Below are 18,270 nucleotides of genomic sequence, written 5' to 3'. Positions count from 1 at the left end.
GCTTTATGTGGCTCACTTTCCTCCTCAGATTGGTGCTGCTCTGCTGCTCTGCTGCTCTGCTGCTGCTCTGCTGCTCTACTGCTGCTCTGCTGCTCTACTGCTGCTGCTGCTCTGCTGCTGCTCTGCTGCTCTACTGCTGCTCTGCTGCTCTACTGCTGCTGCTGCTGCTCGCCGTGCTCTGATGTACAAACCGTCAAAGAGCTGCAGAGATGCTGAGAAAAGGAGCCAGTGTTGTTATTGAGATATTCTTATTTTCAGGCTCTTACAGTAAAAAGCCGCAGCAGCAGTTTTCTGACCTCCCTGCTAGCAGGAGCCACCAGACCTCAGCCTCAGCTCTCATCTTCTACATGGACTTTTTTACTGCTTCACACCATTTCAGGCTTTTTTACCAAAAATGCGTCTTAGCTCCAGCTTCAGGCCTGGTTTCTTACCTGGTTTCTTACCTGGTTTCTTACCTGGTTTCTAGCTTGAGTTTGGGCTTTTTGTTTTTGTTTTAGACGGCCGTGCATCTTTTTAGAAGTCTTTCTGGTTTTATACTCACTTTATTCTACTTTTTAGATTATTTAGGGCTTTTTCAAACTTCGTTTTTTGGACTTGGCCTCCATTATGGTCTTGTTTGAAAGTAGTATTTCTTTTGAGTTTTTTGCACTACTTTATGAAACTTTAGATCTTTGATCTTTAGATCTTTGAAAATCTGTTTTTGACCTGATGTTCAGCCTCGTTTTACACATGCGTTAAACTATCCTGTCACATTTTGAGATTTGGTTCCAGGATTGCGTTTCAGTCTGTGTAAAATGTGGTTTAGGAATTTCACATAATTTCAACCAGTTTTAAAGCCATTTTAACATTTGTTACGCGTATTTGTGTGTGTAAACTCTACTGGTCGACACTCGTGGGTGTGAGGCTGAGTTTGTCCTCTCTCAGTGAGCTGAGGCTCTGCTGCTCCCCTATTGGTAAAAAAAAAAAAAAAAAAGATATATAAGGTGAATTTAACATATTTAGCTGTTTGGCTAAGGGCTGAAAAAAGAGAGCGAAGCAGCGACGAAACGATTTGGCGTCACGTCGGTGGTTCTGATACGAGACGCTCCGTCGTCAACGCAGGAAGCAAACAAAAGAAGGGAACAAAAGGAGTGAAATCAAAATGTGTTATTCATTCCTGTAAGCGCCCCTCGCCGTAGCTTCAGATCCCCTCGCTCTCGGCTCTCAGGAAGTCCACTGGTCGTTACGGGAGCGAGGCTGCGGGGCGTTGAGCCGAGGCGGCGTCTCGTGTGAAGGTACGAATCCCACCGAGCGCCGCATGCGACCCGGCGTCTGCGCCGCGCCGCGGCCCCGCCCCTCGCTCGGGGACCCCGACGTGACCTCCATGCAGGGAAACAAAAGATGTGACCCAGAACACGGGTTGGCCGGGTCAAAGGTCATCACGGGTCACAGCCCCGGCGCTCCTGAAGGGGTCAGAGATTAAAGAGCCCGATCGCTGCTCTCTTTTTCATGACGTCGGCTCACGGCTACGAGCGGCAGGCGGCGCTGGCTGGTTCTGGCTGGTTCTGACTGGTTCTGAGTGGTTCTGAGTGGTTCTGACTGGTTCTGGCTGGTTCTGGCTGGTTCTGGCTGGTTCTGACTGGTTCTGAGTGGTTCTGCGTGGTTCTGGGTGGTTCTGGCTGGTTCTGAGTGGTTCTGGGTGATTCTGGGTGATTCTGGCTGGTTCTGAGTGGTTCTGGCTGGTTCTGGGTGGTTCTGCGTGGTTCTGGGTGGTTCTGGCTGATTCTGGCTGGTTCAGACTGGTTCTGAGTGGTTCTGGCTGGTTCTGACTGGTTCTGAGTGGTTCTGGGTGGTTCTGGCTGGTTCTGAGTGGTTCTGGGTGATTCTGGGTGATTCTGGCTGGTTCTGGCTGGTTCTGGGTGGTTCTGCGTGGTTCTGGGTGATTCTGGGTGGTTCTGGCTGGTTCTGGCTGGTTCTGCGTGGTTCTGGCTGATTTTGGCTGGTTCTGGCTGGTTCTGAGTGGTTCTGGCTGGTTCTGGCTGGTTCTGCATGGTTCTGGCTGATTCTGGCTGGTTCAGACTGGTTCTGAGTGGTTCTGGGTGGTTCTGGCTGGTTCTGAGTGGTTCTGGCTGATTCTGGCTGGTTCTGGCTGGTTCTGAGTGGTTCTGGGTGGTTCTGGCTGGTTCTGGCTGGTTCTGGCTGGTTCTGAGTGGTTCTGGCTGGTTCTGGCTGGTTCTGGCTGGTTCTGGCTGGTTCTGAGTGGTTCTGGCTGATTCTGGGTGGTTCAGGTGGTTCTGGGTGGTTCTGGCTGATTCTGGGTGGTTCAGGTGGTTCTGGGTGGTTCTGACCATCAGCGGCAGGAAGATGAACAACCGACCCACCTGAAGCCATTTTGATGACGTTCGTCATGTGACGGCGACTGAAGAGCCTCAGTGAACAGAATTTTACTCCTTCAGCTGCTGATGACGTGAAAATGGAAGAGAAAGGAACCATTCATGCTCAGTTGTGATTTAAACAATACATTTTAATGCTCGTGGAGTCAGTAATTGCAAATAATATAAAAAGGGAGGTGTTTTGGTTTACCAGTCAAACAATGTGCTGATGGGTTGAAATCCAATGTAAACGTTGGACAAATAGAACAAATACAGTGAAATAAGATGTATAAATGTTCAGGATTATTTCACTTCAAACTTTGTGCCATACAGATGCAGAAAAATCAGACTCTGGAGAAACAAAAAGAAGAGAATTTTTGCTGCGTTTTTGTTGAAAATCTTGTTTTAACTTGAGCAAATATTTAGTTTCTCATGATGAATGTCTGTATCTGCTAATTTAAACACTAACATGACTGAAGTGCTACAAATGGGATAAATTGTCACAATAACCAACATGATGAGAGAAAATATGAGAATTGTAATGTAATCGGGGAAGAATGTGGACGGAAAAGTCCAAATAAAACCTTCAAATGAATGTGAATTAATGGAGGAGGTCAGTTATAACACACTGAAGCTCAAAAATTCTTTTTCATTTATTAGAATATCATTTAAAAAAACAACATTTAATTAATATTTGTTGTAGCAGAAAAGCGAGACTGTCATTTAAAGCTACCAAACATCAATAAAGTTACTATTAGGAAGGAAAACTATTGTTCAATAAGTTTTTACTTAAACATTCTCCCTTTTTAACTTAGTTTTCAGCATAAATATGCTAGAATTACGCTCTAAAGCATCTGTACAATTAAATGTCATGTGAAAACTGTAGTTTTTTCAACGTGTTTTCGTGTTCATCATCATTTCGTGCGAAAGTTTCCACAAAGGAAAACAATTTTGAAAGTTTGTTTATTCATAATAATTACTATTTCACTAGTGGTTTCTTACAGTTTCGATTATCATTCACTTGATCAGAGGCTCTTCACCGAAGCTTTACACAGAAAATACAACATTTTAGGCAACAGATTGATAACATTTTATTTAATTTTATAAAGGGGGGAATTACAAACTGAACTTGGATGATGCTAATAAATAGTCACAATTAAATCATTAATTTCAGTCGCTCTGCTTATTGCAGTAAAGGAGGAGCGGCCAGAGTTTGATTAAAACGCCAACCGAGCCATCAAATGAGTAAATTTCACGTGATGTTTGAACGAACCACGTCGTTTCCTCTCCTCCAGCATCTGGAAGTGACGGAGGAAAATGTTCTGCGAAGGCAGGAAACAAAAAGGGAGAATCTCGTCAGGATGAGCAGCCAATCAGGACGAGGCGGGGGCGTGGCTTGGTGGGAGGGGGCGGGGTTAAAGGGAGTGGAGCTGAGCAGAAGCAGTGAGGGAGCCGTGGGTTCAGTTCACAGTTCACGTTCTGGAGTAAAGGATGTAGAGCTGCCACAGATGTGACTGGCTTGTTTTACGACTGAAAAACAAACAAATCAATGGCAGATAATGTGAAAGAAATGATTATATAATCTCTCTTGGCCACATATTGGAGTAACAAAGTGGAAGAAATGAACCAAACAATGATTTTGGAAACTGGAATAAAAGTTAGTCTTCTTTGAAAATAGAGCTTGTTGTGTTTCTCTGTCAATTCCCTTTTCTACATGTATAATAGTCACCTAAATATTACTCATTTCAGTTCTATCCTGTGTCATTTGATATTTTAACTTTTTATTCTATTTATTATATTCTGACATTAACTCTTTTTTTACACTTGTAATTTGATAAAATAAAGGTCTTGTCCCAATGATGAGAAAAATTTAATAGTCACTCAAAATATCTACATAATGCAATTAAAAACAAAAAGATCTTGTTTTTATTCACATTTCTTGTTTTCTTTGCTCGTATTCTGTCAAGTTGTTCATGACTGTCAATGCAAACATTAAAATCCTCTGCATTGGATCATTGATGTGATGTGAGCCGAGTGCAGCGTCTCTGTCCTGCTGAGCATGAAGGCATCATGACTGATGTCTGTGTGTGTGTGTGTGTGTGTGTGTGTGTGTGTGTGTGTGTGTGTGTGTGTGTGTGTGTGTGTGTGTGTGTGTGTGTGTGTGTGTGTGTGTGTGTGTGCAGTCGCCCTGAGCGGTGGAAACGGAGCGTCTCCTCACGCCGTGAACGATGACGACAGCAAAGCCGGAGCAGCGACGACGGAGATCCCAGAGGGGGAACTGCTGCTGCAGGTCAGCTGATCTCATCCCTCCATCTCATCCCTCCATCATCTGTCTGTCGTCACTGTGACACACTGTGTGTGTGTGTGTGTGTGTGTGTGTGTGTGTGTGTGTGTGTGTGTGTGTGTGTGTGTGTGTGTGTGTGTGTGTTTGGCGAGTTTCCACGATGTAATAAGACCAATGACAGGATGGTAGTTTAGTTGAGCAGCCGATTGGTGGAACAGTGAAACAGTCTCGTCTCAAGGTTCCTCACAGAGAAACAGCCAGCGGTTCTAGAACAAACTACACTTCAAGGAAAAAGTCCCTTTTTACAGGAACAAACCTGCAGAACCAGTTTGTGAGGAGCAGAAATTTAACAGGGGGACAGAGAGCAAGAAGAACAAACAGTGTTCAGACAGCAATTCATATACTCACTGCACATTTCATGTCTCCTCGGAACCCTCCTGTTCTCTTTAGGTTCTAGGAACCCTCCTGTTCACTTTAGGTCCGAGGAACACTCCTGTTCACTTTAGGTTCGAGGAACTCTCCTGTTCTCTTTAGGTTCTAGGAACCCTCCTGTTCACTTTAGGTCCGAGGAACACTCATGTTCTCTTTAGGTTCTAGGAACCCTCCTGTTCTCTTTAGGTTCTAGGAACCCTCCTGTTCTCTTTAGGTTCTAGGAACCCTCCTGTTCTCTTTAGGTCCGAGGAACACTCCTGTTCTCTTTAGGTTCTAGGAACCCTCCTATTCACTTTAGGTTCGAGGAACTCTCCTGTTCTCTTTAGGTTCTAGGAACCCTCCTGTTCACTTTAGGTTCTAGGAACCCTCCTGTTCTCTTTAGGTTCTAGGAACCCTCCTGTTCTCTTTAGGTCCGAGGAACCCTCCTATTCACTTTAGGTTCGAGGAACTCTCTTGTTCTCTTTAGGTTCTAGGAACCCTCCTGTTCACTTTAGGTTCTAGGAACCCTCCTGTTCTCTTTAGGTTCTAGGAACCCTCCTGTTCACTTTAGGTCCGAGGAACCCTCCTATTCACTTTAGGTCCGAGGAACCCTCCTGTTCTCTTTAGGCCCTAGGAACCCTCCTGTTCACTTTAGGTCCGAGGAACCCTCCTGTTCACTTTAGGTTCTAGGAAGGGGGGTGTTAGGATTCCACTCTGAAATTTGACTGTTTGAGTCTGTGTGTGAGAGGAATTGCAGCGACTCACTGGTGTTACTATCAGGAAGAGCGACATGTCCATGACTCAGCCTCCCACCACCTGCTGGTGTGTGTGTGTGGTGGTGTGTGTGTGGTGGTGTGTGTGGTGGTGTGTGTGGTGGTGTGTGTGTGGTGGTGTGTGTGGTGGTGTGTGTGGTGGTGTGTGTGTGGTGGTGTGTGTGGTGGTGTGTGTGTGGTGGTGTGTGTGGTGGTGTGTGTGGTGGTGTGTGTGTGGTGGTGTGTGTGTGGTGGTGTGTGTGGTAGTGTGTGCGTGGTGGTGTGTGTTGTGGTGTGTGGTGGTGGGTGTGGTGGTGTGTGTGGTGTGTGTTTGTGGTGGTGCGTGTATGGTGGTGTGTGTGGTGGTGGGTGTGTGGTGGTGTGTGTGGTGGTGTGTGTGTGGTGGTGTGTGTGGTGGTGTGTGTGTGGTGGTGTGTGTGGTGTGTGTGTGGTAGTGTGTGTGTGGTGGTGTGTGTGGTGGTGTGTGGTGGTGGTGTGTGTGGTGGTGTGTGTGGTGGTGTGTGTGGTGGTGTGTGTGGTAGTGTGTGTGTGGTGGTGTGTGTGGTGGTGTGTGGTGGTGGGTGTGGTGGTGTGTGTGGTGTGTGTTTGTGGTGGTGTGTGTATGGTGGTGTGTGGGGTGGTGGGTGTGTGGTGGTGTGTATGGTGGTGTGTGTGGTGGTGGGTGTGTGGTGGTGTGTGTGGTGGTGTGTGTGTGGTGGTGTGTGTGGTGTGTGTGTGGTGGTGGTGTGTGGGTTAGGGTTAGGGCTGATGGTAGGGTTAGGGCTGGTGTGTGTGGTGGTGTGTGTGGTGTTGTGTGTGGTGTGTGTATGGTGGTGTGTGTGGTGGTGGTGTATGTGGTGGTGTGTGTGTGGTGGTGGTGTGTGTGGTGGTGTGTCTGTGGTGGTGTGTGTGGTGTGTTTGTGTGTGTGGTGGTGGTGTGGCTGGTGGTGTGTGTGTGGTGTTGTGTGTGGTGTGTGTTTGTGGTGGTGTGTGTGTGGTGGTGGTGTGTGTGGTGGTGTGTGGTGGTGGGTGTGGGGGTGTGTGTGATGTGGTGTCTGTGTGGTGGTGTGTGTGTCGTGGTGTGTTTGTAGTGGTGTGTGGGTGGTGGTGTGTGTGATGTGGTGTGTGTGTGGTGGTGTGTGTGATGTGGTGGTGGTGTGTGTGTCGTAGTGTGTTTGTAGTGGTGTGTGGGTGGTGGTGTGTGAGTGGTGGTGTGTTTGTTGTTGTGTGTGTGTGGTAGTGTGTTTGTGGTGGTGTGTGTGTGGTGGTGTGTTTGTGGTGGTGTGTGTGTGGTGGTGTGTTTGTGGTAGTGTGTGTGTGTTGTGGTGTGTGTGTGTGGTGGTGTGTTGGTGGTGGTGTGTGTGTGTTGGTGTGTGGGTTAGGGTTAGGGCTGATGGTAGGGTTAGGGCTGGTGTGTGTGGTGTGTGTGTGGTGGTGGTGGTGTGTGTGTGGTGGTGTGTTTGTGGTGGTGTGTGTGTGTGGTGGTGTGTGTGTTGTGGTGTGTGTGGTGGTGTGTGTGGTAGTGTGTGTGTGGTGGTGTGTGTGTGTGGTGGTGAGTGTGTTGTGGTGTGTTTGTGGTTGTGTGTGTGTATTGTGGTGTGTGTGTGGTGGTGTGTTTGTGGTGGTGTGTGTGTGTGGTGGTGTGTGGGCTAGGGTTAGGGCTGATGGTAGGGTTAGGGCTGGTGTGTGTGGTGCGTGTATGGTGGTGTGTGTGGTGGTGGGTGTGTGGTGGTGTGTGTGGTGGTGTGTGTGTGGTGGTGTGTGTGGTGGTGTGTGTGTGGTGGTGTGTGTGGTGTGTGTGTGGTAGTGTGTGTGTGGTGGTGTGTGTGGTGGTGTGTGGTGGTGGTGTGTGTGGTGGTGTGTGTGGTGGTGTGTGTGGTGGTGTGTGTGGTGGTGTGTGGTGGTGGGTGTGGTGGTGTGTGTGGTGTGTGTTTGTGGTGGTGTGTGTATGGTGGTGTGTGTGGTGGTGGGTGTGTGGTGGTGTGTATGGTGGTGTGTGTGGTGGTGGGTGTGTGGTGGTGTGTGTGGTGGTGTGTGTGTGGTGGTGTGTGTGGTGTGTGTGTGGTGGTGGTGTGTGGGTTAGGGTTAGGGCTGATGGTAGGGTTAGGGCTGGTGTGTGTGGTGGTGTGTGTGGTGTTGTGTGTGGTGTGTGTATGGTGGTGTGTGTGGTGGTGGTGTATGTGGTGGTGTGTGTGTGGTGGTGGTGTGTGTGGTGGTGTGTCTGTGGTGGTGTGTGTGGTGTGTTTGTGTGTGTGGTGGTGGTGTGGCTGGTGGTGTGTGTGTGGTGTTGTGTGTGGTGTGTGTTTGTGGTGGTGTGTGTGTGGTGGTGTGTGTGGTGGTGGTGTGTGTGGTGGTGTGTGGTGGTGGGTGTGGGGGTGTGTGTGATGTGGTGTCTGTGTGGTGGTGTGTGTGTCGTGGTGTGTTTGTAGTGGTGTGTGGGTGGTGGTGTGTGTGATGTGGTGTGTGTGTGGTGGTGTGTGTGATGTGGTGGTGGTGTGTGTGTCGTAGTGTGTTTGTAGTGGTGTGTGGGTGGTGGTGTGTGAGTGGTGGTGTGTTTGTTGTTGTGTGTGTGTGGTAGTGTGTTTGTGGTGGTGTGTGTGTGGTGGTGTGTTTGTGGTGGTGTGTGTGTGGTGGTGTGTTTGTGGTAGTGTGTGTGTGTTGTGGTGTGTGTGTGTGGTGGTGTGTTGGTGGTGGTGTGTGTGTGTTGGTGTGTGGGTTAGGGTTAGGGCTGATGGTAGGGTTAGGGCTGGTGTGTGTGGTGTGTGTGTGGTGGTGGTGGTGTGTGTGTGGTGGTGTGTTTGTGGTGGTGTGTGTGTGTGGTGGTGTGTGTGTTGTGGTGTGTGTGGTGGTGTGTGTGGTAGTGTGTGTGTGGTGGTGTGTGTGTGTGGTGGTGTGTGTGTTGTGGTGTGTTTGTGGTTGTGTGTGTGTATTGTGGTGTGTGTGTGGTGGTGTGTTTGTGGTGGTGTGTGTGTGTGGTGGTGTGTGGGCTAGGGTTAGGGCTGATGGTAGGGTTAGGGCTGGTGTGTGTGGTGTGTGTGTGGTGGTGTGTGTGTGGTGGTGGTGGTGGTGTGTGTGTGGTGGTGTGTTTGTGGTTGTGTGGTGGTGTGTGTGTGGTGGTGTGTGTGATGTTGTGTATGTGTGTGGTGTGTGTGTTGTGGTGTGTTTGTGGTGGTGTGTTTGTGGTGGTGTGTGTGTGTGTGGTGGTGTGTGGGTTAGGGTTAGGGCTGATGGTAGGGTCAGGGCTGGTGTGTGTAGTGTGTGTGTGGTGGTGTGTTTGTGGTGGTGTGTGTGTGTGGTGGTGTCTGTTATGGTGGTGTGTGGGTGGTGGTGTGTGAGAGGTGGTACGTTTGTGGTTGTGTGTGGTGGTGTGTATGTGGTGGTGTGTTTGTGGTGGTGTGTGTGGTGGTGTGTTTGTGGTTGTGTGTGTGTGGTGGTGTGTTTGTGGTGGTGTGTGTGTGTGTGGTGGTGTGTGGGTTAGGGTTAGGGCTGATGGTAGGGTTAGGGCTGGTGTGTGTAGTGTGTGTGTGGTGGTGTGTTTGTGGTTGTGTGTGTGTGGTGGTGTGTTTGTGGTGGTGTGTGTGTGTGGTGGTGTGTGGGTTAGGGTTAGGGCTGATGGTAGGGTTAGGGCTGGTGTGTGTGGTGTGTGTGTGGTGGTGTGTTTGTGGTTGTGTGTGTGTGGTGGTGTGTTTGTGGTGGTGTGTGTGTGTGGTGGTGTGTGGGTTAGGGTTAGGGCTGATGGTAGGGTTAGGGCTGGTGTGTGTGGTGTGTGTGTGGTGGTGTGTTTGTGGTTGTGTGGTGGTGTGTGTGTGTGTGTGTGGTGTGTTTGTGGTTGTGTGTGTGTGGTGTTGTGTGTGTGGTGGTGTGTGTGTGGTGGTGTGTGTGTATTGTGGTGTGTGTGTGGTGGTGTGTTTGTGGTGGTGTGTGTGTGTGGTGGTGTGTGGGCTAGGGTTAGGGCTGATGGTAGGGTTAGGGCTGGTGTGTGTGGTGTGTGTGTGGTGGTGTGTGTGTGGTGGTGGTGGTGTGTGTGTGGTGGTGTGTTTGTGGTTGTGTGGTGGTGTGTGTGTGGTGGTGTGTGTGATGTTGTGTATGTGTGTGGTGTGTGTGTCGTGGTGTGTTTGTGGTGGTGTGTTTGTGGTGGTGTGTGTGTGTGTGGTGGTGTGTGGGTTAGGGTTAGGGCTGATGGTAGGGTTAGGGCTGGTGTGTGTAGTGTGTGTGTGGTGGTGGTGGTGTGTGTGTGTGGTGGTGTGTGTGTGGTTGTGTTTTTGTGGTTGTGTGTTAGTGTGTGTGTGGTGTTGTGTGTGTGGTGGTGTCTGTTATGGTGGTGTGTGGGTGGTGGTGTGTGAGAGGTGGTAAGTTTGTGGTTGTGTGTGGTGGTGTGTATGTGGTGGTGTGTTTGTGGTGGTGTGTGTGGTGGTGTGTTTGTGGTTGTGTGTGTGTGGTGGTGTGTTTGTGGTGGTGTGTGTGTGTGTGGTGGTGTGTGGGTTAGGGTTAGGGCTGATGGTAGGGTTAGGGCTGGTGTGTGTAGTGTGTGTGTGGTGGTGTGTTTGTGGTTGTGTGTGTGTGGTGGTGTGTTTGTGGTGGTGTGTGTGTGTGGTGGTGTGTGGGTTAGGGTTAGGGCTGATGGTAGGGTTAGGGCTGTTGTGTGTGGTGTGTGTGTGGTGGTGTGTTTGTGGTTGTGTGTGTGTGGTGGTGTGTTTGTGGTGGTGTGTGTGTGTGGTGGTGTGTGGGTTAGGGTTAGGGCTGATGGTAGGGTTAGGGCTGGTGTGTATGGTGTGTGTGTGGTGGTGTGTTTGTGGTTGTGTGGTAGTGTGTGTGTGTGTGTGGTGTGTTTGTGGTTGTGTGTGTGTGGTGTTGTGTGTGTGGTGGTGTGTGTGTGGTGGTGTGTGTGATGTGGTGTGTGTGTGGTGGTGTGTGTGTCGTGGTGTGTTTGTGGTGGTGTGTGGGTGGTGGTGTGTGTGTGGTGGTGTGTTTGTGGTGGTGTGTGTGTCGTGGTGTGTTTGTGGTGGTGTGTTTGTGGTGGTGTGTGTGTGTGTGGTGGTGTGTGGGTTAGGGTTAGGGCTGATGGTAGGGTTAGGGCTGGTGTGTGTAGTGTGTGTGGTGGTGGTGGTGTGTGTGTGTGGTGGTGTGTGTGTGGTGGTGTTTTTGTGGTTGTGTGTTGGTGTGTGTGTGGTGTTGTGTGTGTGGTGGTGTGTCTGTGGTGGTGTGTGTGATGTGGTGTGTGTGTGTGTCGTGGTGTGTTTGTGGTGGTGTGTGGGTGGTGGTGTGTGAGTGGTGGTGTGTTTGTGGTTGTGTGTGGTGGTGTGTATGTGGTGGTGTGTTTGTGGTGGTGTGTGTGGTGGTGTGTTTGTGGTTGTGTGTGTGTGGTGGTGTGTTTGTGGTGGTGTGTGTGTGTGTGGTGGTGTGTGGGTTAGGGTTAGGGCTGATGGTAGGGTTAGGGCTGGTGTGTGTAGTGTGTGTGTGGTGGTGTGTTTGTGGTTGTGTGTGTGTGGTGGTGTGTTTGTGGTGGTGTGTGTGTGGTGGTGTGTGGGTTAGGGTTAGGGCTGATGGTAGGGTTAGGGCTGGTGTGTGTGGTGTGTGTGTGGTGGTGTGTTTGTGGTTGTGTGTGTGTGGTGGTGTGTTTGTGGTGGTGTGTGTGTGTAGTGGTGTGTGGGTTAGGGTTAGGGCTGATGGTAGGGTTAGGGCTGGTGTGTGTGGTGTGTGTGTGGTGGTGTGTTTGTGGTTGTGTGGTGGTGTGTGTGTGTGTGTGGTGTGTTTTTGGTTGTGTGTGTGTGGTGTTGTGTGTGTGGTGGTGTGTGTGTGGTGGTGTGTGTGTATTGTGGTGTGTGTGTGGTGGTGTGTTTGTGGTGGTGTGTGTGTGTGGTGGTGTGTGGGCTAGGGTTAGGGCTGATGGTAGGGTTAGGGCTGGTGTGTGTGGTGTGTGTGTGGTGGTGTGTGTGTGGTGGTGGTGGTGTGTGTGTGGTGGTGTGTTTGTGGTTGTGTGGTGGTGTGTGTGTGGTGGTGTGTGTGATGTTGTGTATGTGTGTGGTGTGTGTGTCGTGGTGTGTTTGTGGTGGTGTGTTTGTGGTGGTGTGTGTGTGTGTGGTGGTGTGTGGGTTAGGGTTAGGGCTGATGGTAGGGTTAGGGCTGGTGTGTGTAGTGTGTGTGTGTGGTGTTGTGTGTGGTGTGTGTTTGTGGTGGTGTGTGTGTGGTGGTGTGTCTGTGGTGGTGTGTTTGTGGTGGTGTGTGTGTGTGTGATGTGTGTGTGTGGTGTGTTTGTGGTGGTGTGTGTGTGTGTGGTGGTGTGTGGTGTGTTTGTGGTTGTGTGTGGGTGGTGGTGTGTGTGGTAGTGCGTGTGTGGTGGTGAGTGTGTGGTGGTGTGTGTGTGTGTGGTGTGTTTGTGGTTGTGTGTGGGTAGTGGTGTGTGTGGTGGTGCGTGTGTGGTGGTGTGTATGTGTGTGGTGTGTTTGTGGTTGTGTGTGTGTGTGTGTGAGTGGTGGTGTGTTTGTGTTGGTGTGTGTCTGGTGGTGTGTGTGTGTGTGGTGTGTTTGTTGTTGTGTGTGGGTGATGGTGTGTGTGGTGGTGTGTGTGTGGTGGTGTGTGTGTGGTGGTGTGTTTGTGTGTGTGTGTGTGTGTGTGTGGTGTGTTTGTGTTGGTATGTGTCTGGTGGTGTGTGTGTGTGTGGTGTGTTTGTGGTTGTGTGTGGGTGATGGTGTGTGTGTGTGTGTGTGTGTGTGGTGTGTTTGTGGTTGTGTGTGGGTGGTGGTGTGTGTGGTGGTGCGTGTGTGGTGGTGAGTGTGTGGTGGTGTGTGTGTGTGTGGTGTGTTTGTGGTTGTGTGTGGGTGGTGGTGTGTGTGGTGGTGCGTGTGTGTGTGTGGTGGTGTGTGTGTGGTGGTGTGTGTGTATTGTGGTGTGTGTGTGGTGGTGTGTTTGTGGTGGTGTGTGTGTGTGGTGGTGTGTGGGCTAGGGTTAGGGCTGATGGTAGGGTTAGGGCTGGTGTGTGTGGTGGTGGTGGTATGTGTGTGGTGGTGTGTTTGTGGTTGTGTGGTGGTGTGTGTGATGTTGTGTATGTGTGTGGTGTGTGTGTCGTGGTGTGTTTGTGGTGGTGTGTGTGTGTGTGGTGGTGTGTGTGTGGTGGTGTTTTTGTGGTTGTGTGTTGGTATGTGTGTGGTGTTGTGTGTGTGGTGGTGTGTCTGTGGTGGTGTGTGTGATGTGGTGTGTGTGTGTGTCGTGGTGTGTTTGTGGTGGTGTGTGGGTGGTGGTGTGTGAGTGGTGGTGTGTTTGTGGTTGTGTGTGGTGGTGTGTATGTGGTGGTGTGTTTCTGGTGGTGTGTGTGGTGGTGTGTTTGTGGTTGTGTGTGTGTGGTGGTGTGTTTGTGGTGGTGTGTGTGTGTGTGGTGTGTTTGTGGTTGTGTGTGGGTGGTGGTGTGTGTGTGTGTGGTGTGTTTGTGGTTGTGTGTGGGTGGTGGTGTGTGTGTGTGTGGTGTGTTTGTGGTTGTGTGTGGGTGGTGGTGTGTGTGTGTGTGGTGTGTTTGTGGTTGTGTGTGGCTGGTGGTGTGTGTGGTGATGCGTGTGTGGTGGTGAGTGTGTATGTGTGGTGTGTTTGTGGTTGTGTGTGGGTGGTGGTGTGTGTGGTTGTGCGTGTGTGGTGGTGTGTGTGTGTGGTGTGTTTGTGGTTGTGTGTGGGTGGTGGTGTGTGTGGTGGTGTGTGTGTGGTGGTGTGTTTGTGGTGGTGTGTGTGTGTGTGTGTGGTGTGTTTGTGTTGGTGTGTGTCTGGTGGTGTGTGTGTGTGGGTGGTGGTGTGTGTGGTGGTGTGTGTGTGGTGGTGTGTGAGTGTGTGGTGTGTTTGTGGTTGTGTGTGGGTAGTGGTGTGTGTGGTGGTGCGTGTGTGGTGGTGTGTGTGTATGTGGTGTGTTTGTGGTTGTGTGTGTGTGTGTGTGTGTGTGTGGTGGTGTGTTTGTGTTGGTGTGTGTCTGGTGGTGTGTGTGTGTGTGGTGTGTTTGTCGTTGTGTGTGGGTGATGGTGTGTGTGTGTGTGTGTGGTGTGTTTGTGGTTGTGTGTGGGTGGTGGTGTGTGTGGTGGTGCGTGTGTGGTGGTGAGTGTATGGTGGTGTGTGTGTGTGTGGTGTGTTTGTGGTTGTGTGTGGGTGGTGGTGTGTGTGGTGGTGCGTGTGTGTGTGTGTGGTGGTGTGTGTGTGGTGGTGTGTTTGTGGTGGTGTGTGTGTATTGTGGTGTGTGTGTGGTGGTGTGTTTGTGGTAGTGTGTGTGTGTGGAGGTGTGTGGGCTAGGGTTAGGGCTGATGGTAGGGTTAGGGCTGGTGTGTGTGGTAAGTGTGTGGTGGTGTGTGTGTGGTGGTGGTGGTGTGTGTGTGGTGGTGTGTTTGTGGTTGTGTGGTGGTGTGTGTGTGGTGGTGTGTGTGATGTTGTGTATGTGTGTGGTGTGTGTGTGATGTTGTGTATGTGTGTGGTGTGTGTGTCGTGGTGTGTTTGTGGTGGTGTGTTTGTGGTGGTGTGTGTGTGTGTGGTGGTGTGTGGGTTAGGGCTGATGGTAGGGTTAGGGCTGGTGTGTGTAGTGTGTGTGTGGTGGTGGTGGTGTGTGTGTGTGGTGGTGTGTGTGTGGTGGTATTTTTGTGGTTGTGTGTTGGTGTGTGTGTGGTGTTGTATGTGTGGTGGTGTGTCTGTGGTGGTGTGTGTGATGTGGTGTGTGTGTGTGTCGTGGTGTGTTTGTGGTGGTGTGTGGGTGGTGGTGTGTGAGTGGTGGTGTGTTTGTGGTTGTGTGTGGTGGTGTGTATGTGGTGGTGTGTTTGTGGTGGTGTGTGTGGTGGTGTGTTTGTGGTTGTGTGTGTGTGGTGGTGTGTTTGTGGTGGTGTGTGTGTGTGGTGGTGTGTGGGTTAGGGTTAGGGCTGATGGTAGGGTTAGGGCTGGTGTGTGTGGTGTGTGTGTGGTGGTGTGTGTGGTGGTGGTGGTGGTGTGCGTGTGGTGGTGTGTTTGTGGTTGTGTGTGTGTGGTGGTGTGTTTGTGGTGGTGTGTGTGTGTGGAGGTGTGTGGGCTAGGGTTAGGGCTGATGGTAGGGTTAGGGCTGGTGTGTGTGGTAAGTGTGTGGTGGTGTGTGTGTGGTGGTGGTGGTGTGTGTGTGGTGGTGTGTTTGTGGTTGTGTGGTGGTGTGTGTGTGGTGGTGTGTGTGATGTTGTGTATGTGTGTGGTGTGTGTGTGATGTTGTGTATGTGTGTGGTGTGTGTGTCGTGGTGTGTTTGTGGTGGTGTGTTTGTGGTGGTGTGTGTGTGTGTGGTGGTGTGTGGGTTAGGGCTGATGGTAGGGTTAGGGCTGGTGTGTGTAGTGTGTGTGTGGTGGTGGTGGTGTGTGTGTGTGGTGGTGTGTGTGTGGTGGTATTTTTGTGGTTGTGTGTTGGTGTGTGTGTGGTGTTGTATGTGTGGTGGTGTGTCTGTGGTGGTGTGTGTGATGTGGTGTGTGTGTGTGTCGTGGTGTGTTTGTGGTGGTGTGTGGGTGGTGGTGTGTGAGTGGTGGTGTGTTTGTGGTTGTGTGTGGTGGTGTGTATGTGGTGGTGTGTTTGTGGTGGTGTGTGTGGTGGTGTGTTTGTGGTTGTGTGTGTGTGGTGGTGTGTTTGTGGTGGTGTGTGTGTGTGGTGGTGTGTGGGTTAGGGTTAGGGCTGATGGTAGGGTTAGGGCTGGTGTGTGTGGTGTGTGTGTGGTGGTGTGTGTGGTGGTGGTGGTGGTGTGCGTGTGGTGGTGTGTTTGTGGTTGTGTGTGTGTGGTGGTGTGTTTGTGGTTGTGTGTGTGTGGTTGTGTGTGTGTGTGGTGGTGTGTTTGTGGTGGTGTGTGTGTGGTGGTGTGTGTGTGGTGGTGTGTGTGTGGTGGTGTGTTTGTGGTTGTGTGTGTGGTGGTGTGTTTGTGGTTGTGTGTGGGTGGTGGTGTGTGTGTGTGTGAAGTGTGTTTGTGGTTGTGTGTGGGTGGTGGTGTGTGTGGTGGTGCGTGTGTGGCGGTGTGTGTGTGGTGGTGTGTGTGTGTGTGGTGTGTTTGTGGTTGTGTGTGGGTGGTGGTGTGTGTGGTGGTGCGTGTGTGGTGGTGCGTGTGTGGTGGTGTGTTTGTGTGTGGTGTGTTTGTGGTTGTGTGTGGGTTATGGTTAGGGCTGATGGTAGGGTTAGGGCTGATGGTAGGGTTAGGGTTAGGGCTGATGGTAGGGTTTGGGCTAATTATCGGGTTAGAGCTGATGGTAGGGTTTGGGCTAATTATCGGGTTAGAGCTGATGGTTGGGTTTGGGCTAATGGTCGGGTTAGAGCTGATGGTTGGGTTTGGGCTAATGGTCGGGTTAGGGCTGATGGTAGGGTTAGGGCTGATGGTAGGGTTTGGGCTGATGGTAGGGTTAGGGCTGATGGTAGGGTTTGGGCTGATGGTAGGGTTAGGGCTGATGGTAGGGTTAGGGCTGATGGTAGGGTTAAGGTTAGGGCTGATGGTAGGGTTAGGGCTGATGGTAGGGTTTGGGCTGATGGTAGGGTTAGGGCTGATGGTAGGGTTAGGGCTGATGGTAGGGTTAAGGTTAGGGCTGATGGTAGGGTTAGGGCTGATGGTAGGGTTAAGGCTGATGGTAGGGTTAGGGCTGATGGTATGATTAGGGCTGATGGTAGGGTTAGGGCTGATGGTAGGGTTAGGGCTGATGGTAGGGTTTGGGCTGATGGTAGGGTTAAGGCTGATGGTATGATTAGGGCTGATGGTAGGGTTAGGGCTGATGGTAGGGTTAGGGCTGATGGTAGGGTTTGGGCTGATGGTAGGGTTAAGGCTGATGGTAGGGTTAGGACTGATGGTAGGGTTAAGGTTAGGGCTGCTAGGTGGCCTTCTAGTACAGAAGCAGCCTGTTTGAATGAATGATTTGCTTTGTTTAGGTCGTCATCAGGTAGTTTTGTTAGTTTTCCTTTATTTGTCCCTCCTTTACTTTTGTACCTGGTTGTTTTCTTTTTATAGAATTATTAAAACTGGGAGCTAGAATTAAAATTTCACTTCCATAATGATCATCACTTCCTTTACCTGTGAAGCCAATTCGTCATTTGATTTGAGAAAATGTGAAATATGGGAATGGTGCCATGATGTGGGTGGAGTGCTGGGTCTAGTGTCAGTGACTCTGTCTGTGACTCTGTCTGTGATCCTGTCTGTGATTGTGTCTGTGGCTCTGTGACTCTGTCTGTGACTCTGTCTGTGATCCTGTCTGTGACTCTGTCTGTGACTCTGTCTGTGAGTCTGTCTGTGAATCTGTCTGTGGCTCTGTCTGTGGTTCTGTCTGTGATTCTGTCTGTGATTCTGTCTGTGGCTCTGTCTGTGACTCTGTCTGTGAATCTGTCTGTGGCTCTGTCTGTAGCTCTGTCTGTTACTCTGTGACTCTGTCTGTGATTCCATGACTCTGTCTTTGACTGTCTGTGACTCTGTCTGTGATTCTGTCTGTAGCTCTGTCTGTGACTCTGTGACTCTGTCTGTGATTCCGTGACTCTGTCTGTGACTCTGTCTGTGATTCTGTCTGTGGCTCTGTGACACTGTCTGTGACTCTGTCTGTGATTCTGTCTGTGATTTTTTCTGTAGCTCTGTCTGTTACTCTGTGACTCTGTCTGTGATTCCGTGACTCTGTCTGTGACTGTCTGTGACTCTGTCTGTGTCTCTGTCTGTGATTCTGTCTGTGATTTTGTCTGTGACTCTGTGGCTCTGTCTGTAGCTCTGTCTGTTACTCTGTGACTCTGTCTGTGATTCCGTGACTCTGTCTGTGACTGTCTGTGACTCTGTCTGTGGCTCTGTCAGTGATTCTGTCTGTGATTTTGTCTGTGACTCTGTGACTCTGTCTGTGGCGACACAGTGTGGATGTAGTTTGACCTCCAGCTTGTTCCTCCCTCTGGATCGATCGATACCTTGGTGTGGTTTGAACTAAACCTAAGATGCAGGATGATGGTTCTCCTCTCAGTGTTGAACTCAACTGGTTCTCGAGGTTCCAGGCATGTTGCTGTTCCTGCCTGGTTGCTGTTCAGTGTGTTGAACAGAGAAACAGGAACTAAATGATGAATATTGTCACTGGTTGAAGTGAAACACTGAAATGATGTTTTGCTGATGTTCATGTCCGTTAAGCACATTGAATGGTGCTGAAGTGTCACTAACACTGTGTGTGTGTGTGTGTGTGTGTGTGTGTGTGTGTGTGTGTGTGTGTGTGTGTGTGTGTGTGTGTGTGTGTGTGTGTGTGTGTGTGTGTGTGTGTGTGTGTGTGTGTGTGTGTGTGTGTGTGTTGGCCTGCAGGCCCTCAATGGCTTCGTCCTGGTCGTCACCGCCGGCGGCACCATCTTCTACTCCTCCCACACCATCCAGGACTACCTGGGCTTCCACCAGGTACTGATCCCGCTCCTCCTGTCCTGATCACCCTTCAACAGAAACACTGTGCTCGTCGACTGTCTTTTGAATCAAAGGTTAATTTTGAACAAACTTGAATAACAGTACCGTCTTCTTTGCCGTTT

General features: G+C 50.4%; 1 protein-coding gene across 1 annotated transcript in view; it reads left to right on the top strand.

Annotated features, from left to right (window-relative positions):
- LOC308131123 (aryl hydrocarbon receptor-like) overlaps window positions 1-18,270 on the top strand; it is a gene marked incomplete at both ends in the record, with an annotated part of 70,872 nt that overhangs the window by 24,547 nt on the left and 28,055 nt on the right. Inside the window, 2 exons of the mRNA XM_080497729.1 lie at window positions 4,535-4,641; window positions 18,056-18,145. Of these exons, the coding sequence (XP_080353855.1) occupies window positions 4,535-4,641; window positions 18,056-18,145 (197 nt within the window). The remainder of the gene's footprint in view (window positions 1-4,534; window positions 4,642-18,055; window positions 18,146-18,270) is intronic.

This window comes from Blennius ocellaris (genome assembly GCF_963422515.1).
Source record: "Blennius ocellaris genome assembly, chromosome: 6".
Taxonomy (NCBI): Eukaryota; Metazoa; Chordata; class Actinopteri; order Blenniiformes; family Blenniidae; genus Blennius; species Blennius ocellaris.
The sequence above is the reverse complement of the archived record's forward strand: the minus strand, read 5'-3'. Positions and strand labels throughout refer to the sequence as shown.